Source organism: Phoca vitulina, unplaced genomic scaffold, assembly GCF_004348235.1.
Source record: "Phoca vitulina isolate PV1807 unplaced genomic scaffold, GSC_HSeal_1.0 scaffold36, whole genome shotgun sequence".
Lineage (NCBI taxonomy): Eukaryota > Metazoa > Chordata > Mammalia > Carnivora > Phocidae > Phoca > Phoca vitulina.
This window is the reverse complement of record NW_022589739.1, coordinates 12555329-12574686: the sequence shown is the minus strand read 5'-3', so window position 1 is coordinate 12574686 and position 19358 is coordinate 12555329. Positions and strand designations below refer to the sequence as shown.

The following is a 19358-nucleotide window of genomic DNA, read 5'->3' as shown; positions in this document are numbered from 1 at the left end:
GTTTTATAGTTTTAGCTCCTACATTTAGGTCCTTGATCATTGTGAGTTAATTTTTGTATAAGATATAAAATGAGGGTCCAACTTTATTTTTTTGCCTGTGAATATCCAGTTGTATCCCAGCACCATATATTGAAAAGACTATTCTTTCCCTCATTGAATAGTCTTGGCACAATACAATTTGTCAAAAATCTGGACTCTCAGTTCTATTTCACTGACCTACATATCTACCTTTATGCTACTATCACACTGTCTTGATTATTGTAGCTTTGTAGTAGGTTTTGAAACCAAAAAGTGTGAGTCCTCTAATTTTGTTTTGTTTTGTTTTTTCAAGATTGTTTTGGCCGTGTCCATAACATTATGTGCCCATATGGATTTTAGGATCACATTGTCAATTTCTCCTAAAAAGCCAGCAGGGATTTAGATAAGGATTGAGTTGAATCTGTAGATCAGTTTGGGGAGTAATACCCTCTTAATAGTATTAGGTCTCCTGATTGATGAACATGGGATATCTTTCCATTTATTTAGGTCTTAAACTTCTGTCAATAATGTTTTATAGTTTTCAGCACACAAGTCTTTTACTTTGTTAAATTCACTTCTATGGGGCGCCTGGGTGGCTCAGTCGTAAAGCATCTGCCTTCGGCTCAGGTCATGGTCCCAGGGTCCTGGGATCAAGCCCCACATTGGACTCCCTGCTCTGCGGGAAGCCTGCTTCTCCCTCTCCCACTCCCCCTGCTTGTGTTCCCTCTCACGCTGTCTCTCTCTCCGTCAAATAAATAAATAAAATATTTTTTAAAAATTCACTTCTATATATCTTCTTTTTTATGCTATTGTGAATGGAATTATATTCTTAAATTCATTTTTATATTGTTCATTGCTAGTGTATAGAAACACAACTGATTTTTGTATATTGATCTGGTATCCTGCAAATTTACTAAACTCACTTATTAGTAATAATAATGTTTTTGTGGATTCCTTATGATTTTCTATATACAGTGTTGTATCATCTGTAACTAGAAAGTTTTACTTCTTCCTGAGAACTGCTTCCTGGATGAGCAGCCTTTGAGGGATGCCTCTGACAACCCTGTCAGGTCAGGACTTGTGACGGAGCTTCTCCCTGCAGCCACTAGGCATCTTTTTAACCAAGCTGTGGACCAAATGGAAACAATAAAGCTTTTTGCAGCAGAGGAAGGAAGGATGGAAGGAGGGAAGGAAGGAAAGAAAAAATAGTTTTACTTCTTGCTTTCCAATCTGAATGCCTTTATTCCTTTTTATTGACTAATAGCCTTAGCTACAACTTTTTCTTCTTCTTTTTTTTTTTTTAAAGATTTTATTTATTTGACAGAGAGAGACACAGCGAGAGAGGGAACACAAGCAGGGGGAGTGGGAGAGGGAGAAGCAGGCTTCCCGCGGAGCAGGGAGCCCGATGCGGGGCTCGATCCCAGGACCTGGAATCATGACCTGAGCCGAAGGCAGACGCTTAACGACTGAGCCACCCAGGTGCCCTGCTACAACTTTTTCTTAAAGTAATCTCTATACCCAAAGTGGGGTTCGAACTGATCACCCTGAGATCAAGCGTTGCAAGCTCCACTGACTGAGCCAGCCAGGCGCCCCCTAGCTACAACTTTTGTATAAGGTTGAATAGCCATGACGAGCATGGATATACTTGCTTATTACTGATATTAGTGGGAAAGGCTTTTGGCATTGACTATGATGTTATCTGTGAGTTTTTCACAGATGACCTTTATTAGGTTGTGGGAATTCCCTTCTATTCCTAGTTTGTTCTGTGTTGGGTTTTGTTTTGTTTTGAATGGATTTTGTCAAATGATGTTTCAACTGAGGCAATCATGTGGGTTTTGTCCTCTCTTCTAGTAATATGATATTTTATTTATTTATTTTTTTTATTTTTTAAAGATTTTATTTATTTATTTATTTATTTGACAGAGAGAGACACAGCGAGAGAGGGAACACAAGCAGGGGGCGTGGGAGAAGGAGAAGCAGGCTTCCTGTGGAGCAGGGAGACTGATGCTGGGCTCGATCCCAGGACCCTGGGTCATGACCTGAGCTGAAGGCAGACGCTTAACAACTGAGCCACCCAGGCACCCCTAGTAATATGATATTTTAAATCAATTGATATTTGGATATTAAACCAACTTGTATTCTGGGACTAATCCTGCTTGGTCATGATGTATAATCCTTTTTATATGTGGCTGGATTCAGTTTGCTAGTATTTTGTTGAGATGATTTACGTCTTTATCCATAAGGGATATCAGTCTATAGTTTTCTTGTGATGTCTTTGTCTGATTTTGTATCAGAGGAATATTGGTCTCATAGAATGAGTTGGGAAGTGTTTCCTCCTCTTATTTTTTGAGAGAGTTTGTGACAGATTGGTATTAATTATTCTTTAAACATTTGGTAGAATGAGCCACTGAGATAGTGAGAGCCTGAACTTTCATTTGTAGGAAGTTTCAAAATTATGAATTCAATCTCTTTGCTTGTTACAGGTATATTTAGATTTTTTACTTCTTATGTCATCTTTGGTAGTTTGTGTCTTTCTAGGAATTTGGCCATTTCATTTATGGCACCTAATTTATGGGCATACAATTGTTCAGATAGCAGGGCGCCTGGGTGGCTCAGTTGGTTAAGCGACTGCCTTCGGCTCAGGTCATGATCCTGGAGTCCTGGGATCGAGTCCCGCATCGGGCTCCCTGCTCAGCGGGGAGCCTGCTTCTCCCTCTGACCCTCCCCCCTCTCATGCTTTCTCTCTCTCATTCTCTCTCTCAAATAAATAAATAAAATCTTTAAAAAAAAAAAAAAAAAAAAACAATTGTTCAGATATTCTCTTACAATGGTTTTTATTTATGTAGGGGCAATAGTGTTGTCTCATCTTTTATTGCTGATATTAGTAATTTGATTCTTCTTTTTTTCTTGGTCAATCTAGGTAATGGTTTATTGGTTTTGTTGATCTTCTCAAAGAACTCACTTTTGGGGGTGCCTGGCTGGCTCAGTCAGTACAGCATGCGACTCTTGATCTTGGGATCATGAGTTCGAATCCCATGTTGGACATGATCCTACTTTAAAATTAATTAATTAATTAATTAATTAATTAATTTTTTAAAAATCCAAAGAACCAACTTTTGGTTTCATGGATTTTCTCTGTTGTTTTTCTATCCTCTGTTCCATTTATTTTTGCTTTCCTCTTTATTATGTCCTCCCCTTTGCTCAATTTGGGTTTATTTTGCTCTTTTTTGTTTTTTAAGGTAGTAGGTTAGGTTATTGATTTAAAATCTTTCTTCCTTTTTAATATAGCCCTTGATAGCTCTAAATTTCCTTCAAAGCAATGCTTTAGTTTCATCCATAAGTTTTGTTATTTTTCATTTTCATTTCATTCATCTTATTTTCTGATATCTCTTGTGATTTATTTCATTCATTATTTAGGAGTGTGTTGTTTAATTTATACATATTTGTGAATTTTCTAAAACTTTCTCTTTTTGGGGTGCCTGGGTGGCTCAGTCATTAAGCGTCTGCCTTCGGCTTGGGTCATGATCCCAGCGTCCTGGGATCAAGCCCCGCATCCGGCTCCCTGCTCCGCGGGAAGCCTGCTTCTTCCTCTCCCACTCCCCCTGCTTGTGTTCCCTCTCTCGCTTTGTCTCTGTCAAATAAATAAATAAAATCTTTAAAAAAAACCTTCCTCCTACTGATTTTTAATTTAATTCCTTTGTGGTCAGAAAATATACTTTGTATTTCAGTTCTTTTAAATGTATTGGTGCCTTTTTTATGGCCTAACATAGGATATCCCATATGCATTTGAGAAGAATGTATATTCTCTGTTGTTTGCTGGTGTGTTCTATAGATCTCTGCTAGATCTCGCTGGTTTCTAGTGTTGTACAAGTCTACTTCCCTGTTGATCTTATGCCTAGTTATTCTATTCATGATTGGTAGGGGTTATTGAAATTTCTAACTGCTGTTTTTGTTTTTTTTTAAGATTTTATTTATTTATTTGACAGAGAGAGACACAACGAGAAAGGGAACACAAGCAGGGGGAGTGGGAGAGGGAAAAGCAGGCTTCCCACGGAGCAGGGAGCCCGATGTGGGGCTCAATCCCAGGACCCTGGGATCATGACCTGAGCCGAAGGCAGATGCTTAACGACTGAGCTACCCAGGCGCCCCTGCTGTTATTTTTTTTTTGAGTAATCTCTCTGCCCATGGGGCTCAAACTCATGATGCTTTGTAAGATCAAGAGTCATATGCTCTACTGACTGAGCCAGCCATGCACCCCTTCCAACTGCTATTTTTGAATTATGTATTTATCTATCCAACTCTGTTAGTTTTTACTTCATGTATTTTGGGATTCTGTTATTAGGTGCATTTATGTTTATAATTGTTATGTGTTCCTGATGGATTAACCCTTTATCATTAGAAAAAATTTATTTTTTAATATATTATATATATATAATATAAATATATATATTATATATATAATTTATCATTATAAAAAATATACCTTTGCCTCTTAACAATTTTTGTCTTAAATTCTATTTGCCCAATATCATTATAGCCACTCCAGCTATCCTTTAGGTTTTTTTTGCATGATATATCTTTTTCTATCCTTTTAAGTTTAGCCTTTTTGTGTCTGTGAATCTAAAGTGTGAGTCATGTAAAGAGTGTATAGTTGGGCAATGATTTTTTATCTGCCAATCTCTGCATTTTTATTGGGGAATTCAATCCATTTATATATAATTACTAATGATACAGGTTTTACAGCTGCAATTTTATTTGTTTTATATATATATATTTTTAAAGATTTTATTTTTAAGTAATCTCTACACCCAACATGGCACTTGAACTTACAACCCCGAGATCAAGAGTCACATGCTCTACTGACCGAGTCAGCCAGACGCCCCTATATATGTATTTTGGTTTTTTTGTTCCTCTATTTCTCCATTACTTCCTTCTTTTGTGTTTAATAGATATTTTCAAGTGTACCATTTTAATTCCTTTTTTGTTTCTTTTACTATATTTTTATAGTTTTTTCTTAATAGTTGCTCTGGGGTTACAATTAACAATCTGGTTATACAATTATAACAATCTGGTTCAGATTAATACTGTTTCAATAATGTTCAAAACTTTACTCCAGTATAGCTTCATTCCTTCCCCTACTCCTTTGTACTTTGTATTATTGTCATACAAATTTCATCTTTATACATTATAAACATATCAACACCATTTTATAGTTATTATTTAGTGAAGCTGTCTTTTCCCATTAAATAGGATAAGGAAAGAGTTACAACATAAAAACATTTATACCATATTTTATATTTCTCTACGTAGTAACTTTTACTGGTGCTCTTTATTTCTTCATGTGGATTCAAGTTACTACCTGGTGTTCTTTCATTTTGACCTGAAAGACAACCTTTAGTATTTCTTGTAGGGAAAGTTTGCTAGTGACAAAATCTTCCTGCTTTGGTTTATTTGGGTATATGTCTTAATTTCTCCTTTACTTTGAAGAATAGTTTTTTGGTTACAAAATTCGGGGTTGACAGTCTTTTCCTTTCATTTTTTTGAATGTCATCCCACTGCATTCTGGACTTCATATGGTTTTTCTAATGAGACATTAACAATTGATCTTATTGAGGATCCTTTGTAAATGATGAGTCATTTCTCTATTGCTCCTTTCAAGATTCTCTGTTTATATTTCAATAGTTTGACTCTAGTGTGTTTAAGTGTGAATTTTTTTGAGTTTCTCTTTCTTGGAAGTCATTGAACTTAGATGTGTAGATCAATTTTTTATATAAAATTTGGCCTTGAAATCAAGGTTTTGGCCTTAATTTATCCAAATATTATTTATGTTTTTATTCTCTCTCTGCTCCTTCTAGGACTCTCATTGTGCATATTTTAGTATGCTTAATGGTATTCCCACAGGTCTCTGTGTTTCTGTTTATTTTTCTTCCTTAAGTTTGTTCTTTTTTTTTTTTTTTAAGATTTTATTTTCTTAAGTAATCTCTGCACCCAATGTGGGGCTCAAACTCACAACTCTGTGATTGAGAGTCTCATATTCCACCGACTGAGCCGGCCAGGTGCCCCTTATTCTCTTTGTTCTTAAGAATGGACAATTTCTATTTTCAAGTTTGTAGATTCTTTCTTCTGTCACTTCAGATCTGCTGCTGAGCACCTCTAGTAAAAAATGTTTAAATTCAGACTTTATTTTTTTCTTTAAAAAGCAGCTTACGGTTCCCGACAAAATTGAGGGGAAGGTATAAGGATTTCCCATATACCCCCTGCCTCCAAACATGCATAACTTCCTCCATTATAACATCCCAAACCAGAGTAGTACATTTGTTACAATTGATAAACCTATACTGACACATCTTAATCATCTGAAGTCCATAGTTTAGATTACAGTTCACTCTTGGTGTTGTACATTCTTTAGGTGTGGACAAATGGATGATATGTGTCATTATCATATAGAGTATTTTCATTGCCCTAAAAATACCCTCTGCTCTGGGGTGCCTGGCTGACTCAGTCAATAGAACATGGGACTCTTGATCTCAGGGTTGTAAATTTTTTTTTTTTTTAAGATTTATTTATTTATTTGAGAGAGCGAGAATGAGAGAGAGAGAGAGTACATGAGAGGGGGGAGGGTTAGAGGGAGAAGCAGGCTCCTCGCTGAGCAGGGAGCCCGATGCGGGACTCAATCCAGGGACTCCAGGATCATGACCTGAGCCGAAGGCAGTCGCTTAACCAACTGAGCCACCCAGGCGCCCATCAGGGTTGTAAATTTGAGCCCCATGTTGGGAATAGAGATTATTTAAAAAAAAAAAAAAAGATACCCTCTACTCTGCATATTTATCCCTCCTTCTCCCCAGCTCCCAGCAACCACTGATCTTTATAATGTCTCCAGTTTTTGCCTTTTCCAGAAATTCATATAGTTGGAATCATATAGTATATAATCTTTCCACGTTGGCTTCTTTCACTTAGTAATATGCATCTAAGGTTCCTCCATCTCTTGGGGCACCTGGGTGGCTTAGTGGCTTAAGCGGCTGACTCTTGGTTTCCGCTCAGGTCTTGATCTCACGGTTGCAACATCAAGCCCTCCATCGGGCTCTGTGCTCAGTGCAGAGTCTGCTTCAGATTTTCTCTCGCTCTCTCTCCAGCTCTGTCTCTCTCCCTCAAATAAATACATAAAATCTTTTAAAAAAAAGTTTCATCCATCTCTTTTCATAGCTTGATAGTTCATTTCTTTTTTTTTTTTTTTTTTAAGATTTTATTTATTTACTCGAGAGAGCACAGAGGGAGAGTGAAAGGGAGAAGCAGACTCCCCACTGAGCAGTGAGCCCGATGTGGGGCTTGATCCCAGGACCCTGGGATCATGACCTGAGCAGAAGGCAGATGCTCAACTGACTGAGCCACCCAGGTGCCCCAGTTCATTTCTTTTTTAGTGCTGAATAAAATTCCATTGTCTGGATGTACCACAGCTCATTTATCCATTCACCTATTAAAGGACATCTTGATTGCTTCAACATTTGGCAATTATGAATAAAGCTGCTATAAGTATTCATGTACAGATTTTTTAAAAAAGATTTTATTTATTTGACAGAGACACAGCGAGAGAGGGAACACAAACAGGGGCAGTGGGAGAGGGAGAAGCAGGCTTCCCGCAGAGCAGGGAGCCCAACGCAGGGCTTGATCCCAGGACCATGACCTGACCTGAAGGCAGACGCTAAATGACTAAGCCACCCAGGTGCCCCCCACGTACAGATTTTTATGTGGACATAAGTTTTCAACTCCTTTGGGGAAATATCAGATTGTATGGTAAGAATATGTTTAATTTCATTAAGAAACTGCCAAACAGTCTTTCTAAGTGGCTGTATCATTTTGCATTTTCATTCATTTGCAATGAATGAGAGTTCTTGCTGCTCCACATCCTCACCAGCATTTGGTGTTGTCAGTGTTCCAGATTCTGGCCATTCTAATAGGTGTATAGTGGTATCTCATTGTTGTTGTTGTTTTTTTTTTTTTTTTTTAAAGATTTTATTTATTTGACACAGAGAGACACAGCGAGAGAGGGAACACCAGTGGGGAGTGGGAGAGGGAGAAGCAGGCTTCCCGCCCAGCAGGGAGCCTGACAACGTGGGGCTCGATCCCAGGACCCTGGGATCATGACCTGAGCTGAAGGCAGACGCCTAACGACTGAGCCACCCAGGCGCCCCTCATTGTTGTTTTAATTTGCATTTCCCTGATACTGTATGATGTGGAGCATCTTTGCATATGTTTGTTTGCCATTTTCATATCGTCTTGGCTGAAGTGTCTGCTAATTAAGGTCTTTGGCTTATTTTTAAATCAGGTTGTTTATTTTCTTGTTGTTGAATTTTAAGAATTTCTTTCTGTATTTTAGAGAACAGTCCTTTACAGATACGTCTTTTGCAAATATCTTGTCCCAGTCTGTGGCTTGTCTTTTCATTCTGTTAACATCTTTTACAGAGCAGAAAATTTTAATTTTAATTAAGACCAGCTTGTCAGTTCTTTCTTTCATGGATCATGCCTTTGGTTTTGTATCTTTTTTTTTTTTTTTTTTGGTTGTCAAATGATCCTTTATTGAAACATTTGCCTTTGTAGTTAGCTAGCTGGGCGTTCCACCGCACCACTGTTGATGTCATCTGTGATGTCATGAGGGTGGCGGCCATCAACATTGCAGCCCACAGCCTGGGCAGTCCCCAGGATTTCTTTAATGGTTCCAGAGAGTTCTCTGTCTAAAGATCGGTGTCGCATCTGTTGGGTAATATTGACAGTCTCATCAAAAGTGATATTTCCACTGTGCTTAATGTTTTTCTGCTTCTTTCTGTCTCTTGGTGGTTCCTTGAGGGCTTTGAGAATCAGGGCAGAGGCAGAAGGTACCACTTCAGTCTGGGCCTGTCTGTTCTGAATGGTCAGTTTCACCATAATCCTTAGACCCTTCCAATCACTGGTTGCCTTGGCGATGTCATCACCAACCTTTTTTGGAGACAGACCCAGTGGGCCGATCTTCGGGGCCAGGGCAGACACACTGACTTTGCCACCAGTGCACCTCAGGTACACGACTTTGATCTCGTTGGGGTTGAACTTAGGCGGCATGGCGGAAGTGGCTGGTGTCGGATGAACCCGGATTCGGGACAACCGAAGAAAGTTGCACCTTTGCCTCCCCGAGCCGAAAGCCAAAAGCTGGTTTTGTATCTTAAAAGTCATCACCAAACCCAAGGTGACCTGGATTTTCTTCTACATTATCTTCTAGGAGTTTTATATTTTGCACCTGTGATCTCTTCAGGTCTGTGATCCATTTTAAGTTAATTTTGCACCTTCACAAAAAGTGTGAAGTGTGTGTAGATTTATCATTTTGTATGTGATGGCCAGTTGTTACAGCTACATTTGTTGAAATTACCACTGCCCCTTTGTCAAATATCAGTTGAGTATACTTACGTGAGTATATTTGTGGACTCTGTTCTGTTCCATTGATCAATTTGTTTATTCTTTTGCCAATACCACTTTGTCTTGATTACTGTAGCTTTGCAGTATGTCTTGAAGTCAGAGATTGTCATTCATCTAACTTTGTTCTCCTCAATGTTGTGTTGGTTATTCTGGGTCTTTTGCCTCTCCATATAAACTATAGAATCAGTTTGTCAGTATCTACCAAGCAAATTGCTGGGGTTTTGATTGGGGTGGCATTGGGTCTATAGATCAAGTTGGGAACGACTGACAGTCTTGACTATATTGAGTCTTCCTATCCATAAACATGGACTATTTCTCCATTTATTTAGTTCCTTGATTTTGTTCATCAGTTTTGTAGTTTTCCTCACAAAGGTATTATACATAGTTTGTTAGATTTTCACCTAAGTATTTCATTTTTATGGATGCTATTATAAATGATATATATTTTTAATTTCAAATTCCACTTGTTCATTGCTAGTATGTGGGAAGGCAGTTGGTTTCCATATATTAATCTTATATTCTTCACCCTTGCTATAATCACTTACTAGTGCCAGGAATTTTTTTTTTTTTTTGGTCATTTCTTCAGATTTTCTATATAAACTAACATGTGATCTATGAACAAAGACACTTTTATTTCTTTATTCCCAATCTATACCTTTTATTTCCTTTTCTTGTCCTGATGCATTACTTAGAACTTGCAGTACAAGGTTGAGAAGTGGTGAGAGGAGACATCCTTGCCGTGTACCTGATCTTAGTGGGAAAGCTTTGAGTTTCTCACCATTAAGTATATTAGCTCTAGGTTTTTTGGTAGATATTCTTTATCAAGTTGAGGAGGTTCTAGCAAATTTTTCATTTCGGTTTATTGTACTATTCTACCCCTAATTTCTTTTTTTTTTAAATATTATTTGAGAGAGACAGTGTGGAGGGGAGGGGCAAAGGGAGAAGGAGAGAGAGAATCCTCAAGCAGATTCCCCACTGAGTGCAGAGCCCAATGTCCCAGGACCCTAAGATCATTACTTGAGCTGAAATCGAGTCAGATGCTTAATCGACTGAGCCACCCAGGCACCTCTCTACCCCTAATTTCTATTTCATTATTTATTTTTTTTAAAGATTTTATTTTTATTTATTTGACAGAGAGAGAGAACACAAGCAGGGGGAGCAGGCAGAAGGAAAGGGAGAAGCAGGCTCACCAAGCAGGGAACCCGATGAAGGGCTCGATCCCAAGACCCTGGGATCATGACCTGAGCTGAAGACAGACACTTAATGACTGAACCACCCAGGTGCCCCTCTATTCATTTTTTAAATAATTTTTGTTTCTTTATTGGTGTTCTCTATTTGGTAAGACATCATTTTCATATTTCTTTGAATTCTTTTTTTTTAATATTTTATTTATTTATTTGACAGAGAGAGAGAGAGAGAGAGAGAACAGCAGGGGGGAGTGGCAGGCAGAGGGAGAGGGAGAAGCAGGCTCACCGAGCAGGGAGTCCGATGCGGGGCTCAATCCCAGGACTCTGGGATCATGACCTGAGCCGAAGGCAGATGCTTAACAACTGAACCACCCAGGCACCCCTCCTAGAATTCTTTAGACATAGTTTCCTCTAGTTCTTCACAAATGAGATCAAGAGTCGCATGCTCTACTCACTGAACCAGCCAGCTGCCCCTAGTTCGTATTTATAATAGCTGATTTAAAGTCTTTGTCTAATAAGTCCAATAGCTGGGCTTGCTCTGGGACAATTTTTATTGATTGCTATGTTCCCCCTGGGTATAGCTCACAGTTTCCTGTTTCTTTGAATTTCTCATATTTTTTGTTGAAAACTGGGTACCTTTTTATTTTTATTTATTTATTTTTAAAGATTTTATTTATTTGTTTGACAGAGAGAGAGATAGCAAGAGCGGGAACACAAACAGGGGAGTGGGAGAGGGAGAAGCGGGCCTCCCGTGGAGCAGGGAGCCCGACGCGGGGCTTGATCCCAGGACCCTGGGATCATGACCTGAGCCGAAGGCAGACATTTAATGACTGAGCCACCCAGGCGCCCCAAAAACTGGGTAACTTTTAAAAAAGATTTTATTTTTAAGTGGTCTCTGCACCCAATATGAGGTTCAAACGCACAACCCCAAGATCAAGAGTTGCATCCTCCACTGACTGAACCAGCCAGGTGCCTCCAAAACTGGGTATTTTTTTTAAAGGTTTATTTGTTGGGGCACCTGTGTGGCTCAGTTGGTTAAGCATCTGACTGTTGGTTTCTGCTCAGGTCATGATCTCAGGGTCCTGAGATCAAGCCCTGCATCGGGCTCCACACTCAGCATGGAGTCTGCTTGTCCCTCTCCTTCTGCTCCTCCCCCTGCTCTCTCTCATAAATAAATAAAATCTTTAAAAAAAGATTTATTTATTTTTATTTTTTAGGGAGGGGGGAGCATGAGTGGGGGGGAGGGGCAGAGGGAAAGGGAGAGAGAGAATCCTTCAGCAGACTCTCTGCTGAGCACGGAGCCCAATAAAGGGCTCAATCCCAGCACATCACGATCATGACCTGAGCTGAAATCAAGAGTCGGACACTCAACCGACTGAGCCACCCAAGCATCCCAAAACTGGGTATTTTATTTTATTTATTTATTTATTTTTAAGATTTTATTTATTCATTTGACAGAGAGAGAGACAGCGAGAGAGGGAACACAAGCAGAGGGAATGGGAGAGAGAGAAGCAGGCTTCCCACTGAGCAGGGAGCCCGATGTGGGGCTCGATCCCAGGACCCTGGGATCATGACCTGAGCTGAAGGCAGACGCTTAACGACTGAGCCACCCAGGTGCCGCCAAAACTGGGTATTTTAAATAATATAATGTGGCAACTCTGGAAATCAGATTTCTCTAACCATGGCTTCTTATTATTGCTGCTTATTTGTTTATCGACTTTCATGGACTAGTTCTGTAAAGTCTTATTTTCTTTGTCATATGTGGTCACCAAAGTTTCTGCCTGGTTTGCTTCATGGTCTCCTACTTTTTGCCAAGGGTTCAGGCAAGGCTTCAATGCTCTGGCAGTTTATTCTGCCTTATCCCTCACTTCCTGCTTGAGGAAGACCTCCAGCTCACCAGAGTTGAGGGATTGGTGCCTTCTCAGGTATTTCCTGGATGTACTCACAGTTCTGTAAACATATGTGAATTTCTAGATCCTCAGGTAACGTCAGAGATTTTCATAGCCTTCTATTGACAGTTCATTCCCCGATATTCCTCTTAAGTGTTTTAGCCAGCCTCTTGTTTGCATCAGCTGGTGTTCCTACCTCAAGCAGCTGGGATGTCAAATAATTTGCTGCAAAGTGTTTAGACAGACAAAATAGAGTTTCTCGCTATGTGAGCTTTGAATCAGGTCAAATAAAGACTAGCCCTATGAATGGGACTCTTATGGGGAGGTTCCAGGCAGATCTGAGAGTGACAGTTCTCTAGGGCGAGGGCTGTTTGGGAGTTCCACACCCATGCTGCCCCCTCTAGTGGCTACTAGGCCACTGGTTTTCAAAGCGGCTCTAGGTGTGAGGCAGCCGATTTGGGAAACTACCATAGAGTTGGGAAGAGGAGGATGGGGACAAAGCTGGTCCAAACACCACCAAACTCATTGTTCCTACTAGCATTTGGCCATTTTTTTGGAACATTTTTCTTGGACAGATTCTCCTTTGAGTGTTGAAAGCTTTGGTTTCTGGACTTCTAAATAATTGATTTTTGACCATTTTTGCCCGTGCTATTGCTTTTATGGAGAAGCAGATTTTCAGATGTCTTTCCTCTGCCATTCCAGAAGTGCATCTTCAGACTTCTATTTTAAGAAGTACAAAGCTTTAGGGGCGCCTGGGTGGCTCAGTCATTAAGCGTCTGCCTTCTGCTCAGGTCATGATCCCAGGGTCCTGGGATCGAGCCCCGTGTCGGGCTCCCTGCTCAGTGGGAAGCCTGCTTCTCCCTCTCCCACTCCCCCTGTTTGTGTTCCCTCTCTTGCTATCTCTCTCCGTCAAATAAATAAATAAAATCTTAAAAAAAAAAAAAAAGAAGTACAAAGCTTTAAATACTACGGTCACTCATAAGAAAAATGATCTTTGAGCCTACAGTCTACCCTTAACGTGAAGAAATAAAAGTTATTTTGGCTTCCTGGATGTTTTTCCCTTACAGCAGAGTTTAGGTCCTTACATAACGTGAATGTGAACTTTCACTTCCTAGAAAAAATGGTGATTGGGGGGTTTTGTGCTGACTCACATCATCTTCTTGGGTCAAGATATAACATAAAACGAGCAGTTAAAAATTTTAATGACAAAGTTGTTATAAAATATAATTTTCTTATTAATAACACAACCAAGGCTAAGGCTGTTTCCAGACAATACTTTTTTCTGTTTCCCCTTCTCCAAGATCAGGCCCTATATTCAGAATAACAAAACTATCAAGGCATCTTTTACACCAAAATCATCTTGGCACTTCCCAGATAGCTGCTAGAATACACAAAAACTTTGCTTTCTCACTGCATGGCTCTCATAAGTGAAGAAGGATACAAGGAGCGATGCTAAAAATAATTAGGTGTAGTTGGTATGCTCCATGTTTTTAAAATTAGCGTATCAGTATTAGAAAGAGCTGCCCTGTTCATGGTGTCCACAGTGTAGAGAAAGATGTCAAAGCAGAGAGGAGCTCATCCTTTCTAGAGGACTTTTTTTTTTTAAGATTTTATTTATTTATTTGTCAGAGAGAGAGAGAGCATGAGCGGGGTGAGGGGCAGAGGGAGATGGAGAAACAGGCTTCCCTCTGAGCAGGGAGCCCGATGCGGGACTCGATCCCAGGATCCTGAGATCATGACCTGAGCTGAAGGCAGACGCTTAACCAACTGAGCCACCCAGGTGTCCCTCTAGATGACTTTAATACAGCGTATAGTGTTGTAACTGAACGTTCAGTGGCTGCAAACCTTCCCAAATGGGTAAAAGCATACTCATCTTCACGTGCCACGGCTTGCATGATGACTGTCAACAAATGTATTTCCAAGATAACTTTATGCCTTAGTTTAAAATAACTTGTTAGGGGTGCCTGGGTGGTTCAGTCAGTGAAGCATCTGACTCTTGATTTCGGCTCAGGTCATGATCTCAGGGTCTTGAGATGGAGCTCCGCATCAGGCTCTGTGCTCAGCACGAGTCCGTTTGAGACTCTCTCTTCCTCTCCCTCTGCCCCTGCCCCCCATGCTCTCTCTCTCAAATAAATAAAACCTTTTAAAAAAATAACTTTTTATTATCAATAGTAATTTTGGTGCACATCTTACAAAGTAGACTGTAAGGCCCTCAAGATTTCTAAATGTATCCACTGTCCATATCACCCAGAGCTCAAGGAGATGAGAGAGGACAAATAGAATTATCAACAATAGTGGGTTGGGAAGACTAACTCTCCTTCCCCAGGTTCTAATAATATGTCCTCTTTAAAGTAACCATCAGAGGTTCCTGGGTGGCTCAGTTGGTTAAACGTCTGCCTTTCAGCTCAGGTCATGATCTCAGACTCCTGGGAGAGAGCCCCCTGCATCGGGCTCCCTGCTCAGTGGGGAGCCTGCTTCTCCCTCTCCCTCTGCTTTTCTCCCTGCTCATGCTCTCTCTCTCTCTCATATAAATAAATAAAATACATTTTTAAAAGATTTTATTTATTTAACAGAGAGACACAGCGAGAGAGGGAACACAAGCAGGGGGAGTGGGAGAGGGAGAAGCAGGCTTCCAGCTGAGCAGGGAGCCGGAAGCGGGGCTCGATCCCAGGACCCTGGGATCATGACCTGAGCTGAAGGTAGACGCTTAACGACTGAGCCACCCAGGTGCCCAATAAATAAAATATTTTTATTTTATTTATTTTATTTATTTTATTTATTTTATTTATTTTATTTTTTTTTTAAAGATTTTATTTATTTATTTGAGAGAGAGAATGAGATAGAGAGATCATGAGGGTCAGAGGGAGAAGCAGACTCCCCGCTGAGCGGGGAGCCCTATGCGGGACTCGATCCTGGGACTCCAGGATCATGACCTGAGCCGAAGGCAGTCGCTTAACCAACTGAGCCACCCAGGCGCCCCCTAAATAAAATATTTTTAAAAATAAAGTAAATAAAGAGCCATCAACTGAGACCTCATGAAATGCAGCAGTCACTAGTAAGTTCATGCTCTGTTGCATTACACCTCAATGAAACTTCTCTCTTTCACTCTGATATGGGACATTAATAGGTTTCTAGACCATTTTGTCTGGTCAACAAGGAGTTCCTATTCTCTCCTTCTGTCTTCCTAAAGATCCTACCATAATTGATAGGAGAACAGACTCATGGGTCTGACATCACCACCATAACTAACCCTTGGGTGATTCAACCTATCAGAGCTCTGAGACGAGATTTCCAGAAAAATTCCAGCCCTAAAATGAAAGACTTCTATGGAGGGAGATGCTAACCCACAAAAGGTAATAGGAATAATTTTAAAGGAGTTAGTGAAGTTGATGGAGACATGGTTGTGGTTATTGTGCTGGTATTTTTGGTAATGTGCTTCATGATCTTTTTTGAGTAGTCATATGATGTAGCCCTTTTTCTTTCCCCTGGCTCTGGTTTCTAACCCTCAATTTAGTAGACCCTACTTGTGCCAACTGGAATAAACACTCTCTCTAAAAAAATCCTTGGTCGATGGGCCACTCTCCTAAACATCTCTACAATACATCTGGTATTGTCCATATCATACCAAGCTCATGCTCCCTCCTTGATTGTTGCATTGTTCCAACTAATCTCTCAAAGTTTATGATGGGATAGTTTGGCTCAGATGATAGATTTTTATGGAGCCAGATATTGAATTCCTTAGAATATGTCCCCTCATGAACACGCCCCACAGAAATTCATAATCATATAAGATTCTCTGTATGCTACCATTGCAAGGGAGAGTATTATATAGGTAATCATTCATTCGCTCATTGTACATATCATAAAATTTACCCATTTAAAGTTTACAAATATTTTGCCAAGTGAGGGGTGCCTGGGTGGCTCAGTCGGTTAAGTATCTGCCTTTGGCTCATGTCATGATCTCGGTCCTGGGATGGAGCCCTGCATCGGGCTCCCTGCTCAGTGGGGAGCCTGCTTCTCCCTCTCCCACTCCTCCTGCTTGTGCTCTCTGTCAAATAATAAATAAAATCTTTAAAAAAATATTTTGCCAAGTGTTACAACCTCACCATAAATGAGTTTAGAACATTTTCATGCCCCCTTATGTTCATTTATAATTAATCTTGGTTCCGCAATCTAGCCCCAGGCAACCACTAATTTACTTTGTATAAATTTGCCTTTTCTGGAATTTTCGTAAAAATAGACTTTCACTAGCATAGTGTTTAGCTTGTGCCAGTAGTTTGTTACTTTTTATTGCTGAATAATATTCCATTGTATGGATACAACACATTTTGTCTATCCATTCCCCGGCTGATCGACATTTCAGGTTATTTCATTTCTTGAGCTATTCTGAATAATGCTTCTATGAACATTCACGTACAAGTCTTTATGTGGGGACGCCTGGGTGGCTCAGTTGTTAAGCCTCTGCCTTTGGCTCAGGTCATGATCCTGCGGTCCTGGGATCGAGCCCCGCATCGAGCTCCCTGCTCAGTGGGAAGCCTGCTTCTCCCTCTCCCTCTGCTGCTCCCCCTGCTTGTGCTCACTCGCCCTCTCACTCTCTCTCTGTCAAATAAATAAATAAAATCTTAAAAAAAAACAAGTCTTTATGTGGATATATATTTTCATCTCTCTTGAGTAGTTGCTTAGAAGTGGAATTGCTGGGTCTTAAGGCAGTTTTACATTTAAGTTTTTTTGAAACTACCACAGTTTTCCAAAGGGCCGTACCATTTTACATTTCTGTCAGCAGTGTATCAGGGTTCCAATCTCTCCAACCTCGCCAACATTTGTTATTGCCTGCTGTATTTATTAAAGACATTCTAGTGGGTGTGAAATGGTATCTTACCGTGGTTTTAATTTGCATTTTTCTAATGACTAACGGTGTTAAGCTTCTTTTCATGTTCTTATTAGCCATTTGTGTAACTTCTTTGATGAAATGTCTGTTCGTTTCTTTTGCCCCCTATTTGAGTTGTTTTCTTAATTATTGAGTTGTAAGTATTTTTTTTTTTATATTATGGATACAAATCCTTGATCAGATATGTTTTCCAGATATTTCCTCCAGTCTGTAACTTGTCTTTGAATTTTTTTTTTTTAAGATTTTATTTATTTATTTGACAGAGAGACAGTGAGAGAGGGAACACAAGCAAGGGGAGTGGGAGAGGGAGAAGCAGGCTTACTGCTGAGCAGGGAGCCCGATGCGGGGCTCGATCCCAGGACCCTGAGATCATGACCTGAGCCGAAGGCAGACACTTAACGACTCAGCCAATCAGGCGCCCCGTCTTTGAATTTTCTTAATGGTATATTTTGAAGTGCACAAGTTTTGAATTTTGATGCTATCCAACTTATCTGTTTTTTCAGTGATAGACTGTTTTTGGTCCAACAGAAAACAGTCCATCTGTAGAATAGGTAGAAGCTTTAATCTAAGAAATCTTTGCCTAACACAAAATCTGGAAGGTATTCTGTTTTCTTCTAGAAATTTTATTGTTTTAGCTGTTACATTGAAGTCTATGATCCTTTTGAGTTAATTTTCTGTATGAGTTGAAGGTCTAAGTTCATCTTTTTGTGTGTGGATAATCAGTTGCCCCAGCACATTTGTTGAACAGACTATTCTTTCCCCCAGTGAATTGCCTTAGTACCTTTGTCAAAAATCAATTAACTATAAATATAGGGATTTATTTCTGGACTCAGTTCTGATCCATTAATCTCTATGTCTATCCTTCTGCCAGTACTACTGCTGAGGAGATCTTAATATGGAAAATTATTAATACATTCTGCAAGCTAATGACTCCTCAGAATTTGAGGATGACCAACTCCAGAAAGTGGGACCCAGACTAGTATTCTCATAAATGGCTCAGAAACAACACAATAGGTCTTTAATAAGGTATGTTGGATTGAATTGATACTAATTGTTTTAAAACAAGATTTTATTTATTTGAGAGAGAGTGAGAGCAGGGGCAGGGGCAGAGGGGGAGGGAGAGGGAGAAAATGTCAAGCAGATTCTGGGCTGAGCCAGGAGCCTGACGTGAGGCTCGATCTCACAACCTGAGCTGAAACCAAGAGTTGAGCACTCAACCGAGCCACCCAGGCCCAAGGTGATACTAATCTTAAATTTCACTAATTCTAACGCATCTATAAACAAGTCCCATTTGTAAATAGTTATCACTGGTTCTGTAGAAAATGTTGGCCTTGTTTGTAAGACTACTAGGATGGTGGCCAGTGGATTGCTCCACTCTTGATAGTTTTTTGCAGAGGTTCACAGAGCTGGTTCTCTTTCTTACCTGAATCTGAAAGATTAAATTTGTAACCGCAACCATGCCAGAAATATAAACTGACCATAACATAACAAGGTCTTTGTAGTGGTTATTAGGTCTTTGACAATCATTCTCATTGCCCTGTCCTTTCAAGAACTTGTTAGCACTGTATTTTCCTGGCCTCCTTGAAGTTAGTCGTGGTCATGACTTGATTTGGCCATCAAAATCAGTGTTGGGTGGGACTTTTAAAAGCCCATATGGAATTCACCAGGTTTCCTCTTCCTGTCTCATGGAAGTGTCCAATGAGCTGGAGCCTCCTGCAGCCTTGGTCCCTGAGTGACGTGCAGGCTATCCCAGATTCCCCACAGCAAGCACTGTAGCTTATATAAGAAATGTTAGTTGTCCTGGAGATATCTGATATGTTACTGTAACATAACCTAGCTTATTATAACTGCTACAGACTATACTTAATGTGAAAACACGGCCTAAAAATCTGTCAGATCGTTCATTTGTAACCAGCTCTAGGAGTCTAGGTTTGG

The 19358-nt window shown here is 40.0% G+C and overlaps 1 protein-coding gene across 1 annotated transcript; it reads right to left on the bottom strand.

Annotated features, from left to right (window-relative positions):
* Positions 1 to 8613: 8613 nt before the first annotated feature.
* On the bottom strand, positions 8614 to 9163 carry LOC116646403 (60S ribosomal protein L12-like). The gene has a single exon (XM_032427114.1). The coding sequence runs from the start codon at positions 9106 to 9108 to the stop codon at positions 8614 to 8616; it is 495 nt and encodes a 164-aa protein (XP_032283005.1). The 5' UTR covers positions 9109 to 9163.
* Positions 9164 to 19358: the final 10195 nt, after the last annotated feature.